The 5,821-nt window shown below is 33.6% G+C and overlaps 1 protein-coding gene across 1 annotated transcript; it reads right to left on the reverse strand.

Annotated features, from left to right (window-relative positions):
* Window positions 1–228: 228 nt before the first annotated feature.
* Window positions 229–5,256, reverse strand: LOC307132328 (rhamnose-binding lectin-like). The gene is made up of 12 exons (XM_079826570.1): window positions 5,161–5,256; window positions 4,934–4,969; window positions 4,636–4,680; window positions 4,406–4,535; window positions 3,216–3,325; window positions 3,087–3,131; window positions 2,857–2,992; window positions 2,288–2,403; window positions 1,696–1,740; window positions 1,416–1,554; window positions 1,068–1,177; window positions 229–928 (listed from the first exon to the last, which is right to left on the reverse strand). Coding segments are annotated over exons 1-12 (945 nt in total). The 5' UTR covers window positions 5,192–5,256; the 3' UTR covers window positions 229–926.
* Window positions 5,257–5,821: the final 565 nt, after the last annotated feature.

The following is a 5,821-nucleotide window of genomic DNA, read 5'->3' on the forward strand; positions in this document are numbered from 1 at the left end:
TTTATCATCATTACTCCAGTCTTCAGTGTCACGTGATCCTTAACAAATCATTCTCATATGAGGATTTGATGCTCAACAAACATTTATGATTATTATCAGTGTTGAAAACAGTTGAGTACAATTTCTATTTCAGATAAATGCTGTTCTTTTGAATCTTCTATTCATCAAATAATCCTGGGGAAAAGTTAGCAGATTCAGCACAAGAGACTTCTTTTTTTTTTTTTTGTTAAGTAGGCCTACATATCCCAGTCTGAACTGTAGAACTGTAAGGCTTTGAATATTAACACCTGAGCACTCTTGTGGGTTTGCTATTGTCACAATTAAAAACCGTATAAGGGTAAAAACATGACAGGCAGACATGATATAAGCAACACAGCTACAATGAATAACATCGATACTGGGTGTGCGAATTATCAAGAATTGACAATAGTCAATTGTATTGGTGGCACCAAGGGGCCCCCAAATAAAATTATGCTTAGGGCCCCATAAAGGCTTGGGCCGGCCCTGCCTGTCAATCACATGAGATCGCATAAATAGAACCATTTCACTCAGATATACTGTAGCCTATGTCACAATAGGGAAGAAATGACTATCACAAATTCTGTTTTATGCCAACCTTATAAGAACAGGGACGCACACACCTCATTCTCATTTGCAAAGCATTTATTGCATGGAAATTCACAACATAGCCTAGTGTATTAATCGTGTGAAAAAAAAATTCTACTCAAAAGTTTCAACCACTAGCATACTAGTATTCTACCATTATTATTCTGTCTCTACATTAGGAAAGAGGTCCCATTTTATTTCCCCAAACCGTTTAATATTACAGATAGGCTTAACAAGAAAATGATTTAGTTTCAGAGCAGCAAAAGTGGAAGAGATGTTAATTGAGAACTGAAGAGCCCAAATCCACAAGATCAGCTGTATTCTGCAAGACAGGGAAATAAACATCAACAGTAATCTAGCCTGATATGTGCGTTCATGAGTAAAACCAAATCAAAACCAATCAACAGATTAGAAAACTAGCTCAAGCATGCAAATTCATTGCTCTGTACAGTAAAACTTACACTTCATTACGCAGGAGTATGAGATGTACAGGTATTTGAATGTGCCGACACAAGGATCCGAGAAGACACTGTTGGAGGCTGAAATGGAGCATCTGTTTTTCCCTTCACATCTACACCATAAAATAACCAATTGATGAAACAAAAACTTGATTTAAAAAAACAAACAAACACTTGATTCAATTATTGTTCAAATCATTTTGTTATCCTCCCTGCTGTGAGGAAACACTTAAACTATAGCTTAGGCTTAGAGCTTTAGCTGGTCTCCCAGACTGGTTAGCATAGTTTGAATTGTTTGTCTATCAGGGCAAAGACTGCATTATATGTGAAAATATGTGCATGTAAACTGACCCATTAGTGACTATTGTCTGTGAATTTAAGGCGTAGCAGTCCGTTTTGGCAAGCTGAGAAGCAGGTCGTCCAGTAGAACACGTGCTGCTATCAGTTCGCCCGTAATTAGCGCTTTGAATCTGTATTTTAGTTCCATCCTCTGAAAAGCACAGTTCAACTTTTTACAATCTCTTGGAAGAAGTCATTACTTACTATAACTTTTACCATTTAGTAATACATTTGGGATTATCAGATGAAACATTAAAAATTAGCAACAGTCAAGTAACAACAGAATACACACCACAGATCAGGTCATTATTCGTATTTTCACAGACCAAACTCGAACCTACAAAGGAGAGATGTTGTTAAGCAATTAAAAAAAGGTAAATGTAAAATAAAAGTAAAACAGTCTTAGTGAGTTGTTGTGTGTGCTGCACAGTGCGATCATGCCTTTTAAAAGAATATCAAAGGGAGATTGTGGTTTATGTGCATTGCCTTGTGAAAAAGAAGTGCGCTTAGTTGTACTGATTGTGCTCTTGTTCACAAATCTTAAAATTGTATTTTTTACTAAAATTCAATTAAAACTCAAATTTTAAAAAATGCACTTTGTAATAATGTAAAATTAACTGTTTTATTTACATTTTAAATAATTGCACTTTAACCATTTCAAAGACATCAGAAGAAATTATGAAATTACATATAAAAATGTAGGGTATTTAAATCCCATAAGTAGGCCAAAAAGCACCATAAAGTTCAGTTAATTTAATTTAATATATATTTCAACTATAATAGATTTTAATTTAATTGCAATTAACATGCAATTAAATATCCAAAAACATTACATTCTGTTCAAACAGGATAAAACAGAAGGAAACAGGATAATAAATACTCACGAATTTGAGGTGGGAGGCAAAAATAGGAGACTGCAAGGTACTTGTATGTACCAATGCAGGGATCAGTAAAGACTGTATGTGTCGCAAAAACCTCACAACTTTCCAGGCCATTGCAGCTTTACATGTCAAAAAAGGAGGCTTACATTAGTCATTGCAAATGTATCCCAGCTAACAAAATATATTCGAAGAACATTTAAGAAAACATTATGGGAATATTACTTTTTAATGTTTCAAACTTAGGCGCAGAATCAGGTTTCACATTTGTAAAATCAGCCTCTCTGCAATTATTATACCAAATAAATAATATAACTTGTCCTTTCACTTATATAAAAAAATCTATCAGAAAAAAATACTAGATATCATAAGAACAGCTGAGAGTGGACATGGTTTTAGATTGTTTTAATGCTTTAGAAAACAAAGAAACAATGAACATTTGTTCATAACTTTGAGAGAACCTTGCCAGAATGTTCTGAGATTGTCCCTTGTTAGCTGGGATGGTTTATAAAGAAGATCAAGAATATAAATGTACATTCAAATAACCACATTTTAAAGCAGTTTGATCTATCTACCTTTTTGACACAGGAGCCAGTGCTTTGGGAAAATAGCAGTTGGTTTTTTCGAGCTCAATGGATGGACGTCCTTCAGAGCAGGTGATTTTATCTGTACGTCCATAGTTTGCAGTATTTATCTGAATCTTGCCATTTTCTTTGTGGGGATAAACAATTATAGCATTTCTTAAATTAATCCATGTGATCTGATTTCTTGAAACAAAATAAGAATTCATGTAAAAATACCTCACCACATTTCAAGTAACTGTATCCACCATGGCAAGTCACACTTGTTTCTGGAAGAAGTTAGAGGACAGAAGATTGTCAAAGACTTGCACAGAAACTTTAAACAGGAAATGGAGAGAAAAAAAAAATCAAACCTGCTTGGATGCAAATGTAGCTGGTAGTGTAGTACTTGTAGGTTCCATAGCAAGGATCTTGTCCTGCAAGTCCTAGAGTGTTTAGCTCGCACTCTCTCAGTCCATCACATCTTTTAAAGGATAATAAATGTCAATAGCACTGACAAATCAACTAACTTAACACAGTGTAAGCAAGAAACTCTATTCTATTCTTCTGCATTGAAAAAAACAAGTACAATTTACATAATTTTTATTTGTCAAGCTTTTGCACGCATATTTTTAAAGTAAATTTCACATATGGTGTTAAGTAAACTCTACTTAACTAAGTTAAAAGTAAAACTAACTAAAACTAAAAGTAAAATTAACAAAGAAAACAAGGTTTACACTTTATTTTAAGGTGTCTGTGTTACAGTGTAATTATAAGTACTGAGTAATACTTACTAGGTAGGAGTAGGATTAGGGTTTGGTTGAAGGTTAGTTGCATGTAATGGATGTGCATAATTTACTGTTATTACTAAAATATGTAACAAGGACACAGTAGAATAAAGTGCTACAAAAATAACTAATTTTAACTCGACCAATAAAAGGTTGAGTAATTTCTACTTATTTGAGGTCACCTTTGAAATACTTCAAATACTACTTGAAGTATTTCAGTATTATTAATACGTAATAGTTGCAACACTGCACTTGAATACAGAGACCTCAATACTTGGTACACAATACACAGTGACGGTAACATTCAATGGATCGTTTTTGAGTATGAATGTGTCATTTTGAATAGAAAATGAACTCCAAATGTCACAAAATGGCAAGTTACTAAACCTAACAACAAAAATAGCGATGATAAAACAGTCTAAATAGTGCTGGAAAACAGCGAAAAATCAACCTCATTAATTATTCAAACCCCAGTGATGGGAACACCAGTCTCAGAAAAGTTAAGTAGTTTTACTTAATTTTATAATGTTGATATTTACGCTTTCATTTCCACAAGCTTGAATTGAGTACTAATATAGAATTTAATTCTTGCCTGAACTAACTTTTTCATGCATAAATGTACATTAGTTTTTTTTTACTACACCACAGAATAATTTGTATCATTTATTTTTATATATTTATTTAATTATTTATTACAATGCATATTAATAAACATTTCTGTCAATATGCCATCAGTGTGGAATCACAAACAAAAAGACAATTAAAAAGATAATTACCGTTTAGAGACCGCAGGAACATCCATTGAACACCGAGTATTAGATGTTTCAACTTGAGGTCGTCCAACGCTGCAAATGTTGCTGTTTGTGCGGCCATATGTTGCTGATTGTACACTGATCACACCAGAGTCTGAATATAAGAAAAACATAATTACATAATATATATATGTATTATGTAATATATAACAAAATATATAATAAATAACTTGATTGTAACACTAAAATCTTACCACAACTGAGACGCTGGACAAACCCATCACACGTAACTACTGTCTCTGAAAAATGAAAGAGCCCCCATTAAGGTATTATTTGTCATTTGTAACAAAGTGATTGACAAACTATATACGAGGAGAAAAGATAAACTTCAGATACTAAATAATAATATTAATAAATACAGGATGGTGACATATTGACACCACAACCCACACACACAAACAACAAATATGAAAATTAAAGACTTCACAATTAAGGCATATAATCTTTGCTTAGCTGGTGATTGTTGATGTGGTTCATGGTTAAATGAAATACCTGCAGATATCAGCAATCTGGAGTTTTGAAGCACCACTGTAAGACAACAACATAAGATAAATGATTAAAACGCCAATGCTACTCTTAAAGCCATTTATGCTATTTTCTGTCCTAAATGTAACCAAGAACAGAGCTGCTGTAACGTCTAAAAATGCAGCTATATATTAGTGCTAACTGTGCATCTGATTTTTCTGATTTTTAAACGTAGTCAGACGAAAGAAACTTACTAGAAAGCAGAAGGACACTGAGCGAGAACATGGTTCTGTTGTTGCTGGTGAAGGTGTAGGGCCTCTGATCAGTTGATTCATATTTATAACAGCCTTTTGTCTGATTGCTTGTCAGATAAAATAGTTTGCTCTTCCAATGTTCCCTTGTGTACACTTACACACTGGTGTAAGAATATGATCTTGTGCAAACACTTAAATTGTTATAGAAACTTCCTGAATGATTTCTCAGAAAATACTTAATGCAAATATTGCAATAGTGCAAATACTTAAAGAGCACCTATCATGGAATTTTGAAATGTACCTTTCATGTAGTGTGTAACATAGATCTAAGTGAACAAAAACATTCTGCATAGTTTGAAATATGACAGTACACCGTATATATAGTTATTTTCTTTCAAAAGTAAGAGTCGACTCTGAGTCATTTTTAAGAATCGTTAGAAGACCGAAGCTTTTTCTCTGACTAGATGACGTCAACTTGTCAAGTTATTTGAATACGATACGCCCACTTATTGCGCTCCAAGACGCCAGTGAAAACTAGAAAACATCATGGCGACGAGACGCTGTGTTCTGAAGTGCGACTCAAAAGCAAACTTTTTTCATCTGCCCAAGGATGAGCATTTGAAGACTAAGTTGCTTGAAGACAAACCATACATCGTCGCGA

The sequence above is a fragment of the Gobio gobio genome, assembly GCF_949357685.1.
Source record: "Gobio gobio genome assembly, chromosome: 10".
Lineage (NCBI taxonomy): Eukaryota > Metazoa > Chordata > Actinopteri > Cypriniformes > Gobionidae > Gobio > Gobio gobio.

Bases quoted from the DNA above. Each gene is read 5' to 3' on its own strand.
- LOC307132328 (XM_079826570.1), bottom strand. From the start codon at position 5,191: ATGTTCTCGCTCAGTGTCCTTCTGCTTTCTA. The intron at 2,404-2,856 runs GTAGATAGATCA...TGACATGTAAAG, and splicing joins CTGGCTCCTGTGTCAAAAAG to CTGCAATGGCCTGGAAAGTT. The intron at 1,178-1,415 runs GTCAGTTTACAT...TTTATGGTGTAG, and splicing joins CAGACAATAGTCACTAATGG to ATGTGAAGGGAAAAACAGAT.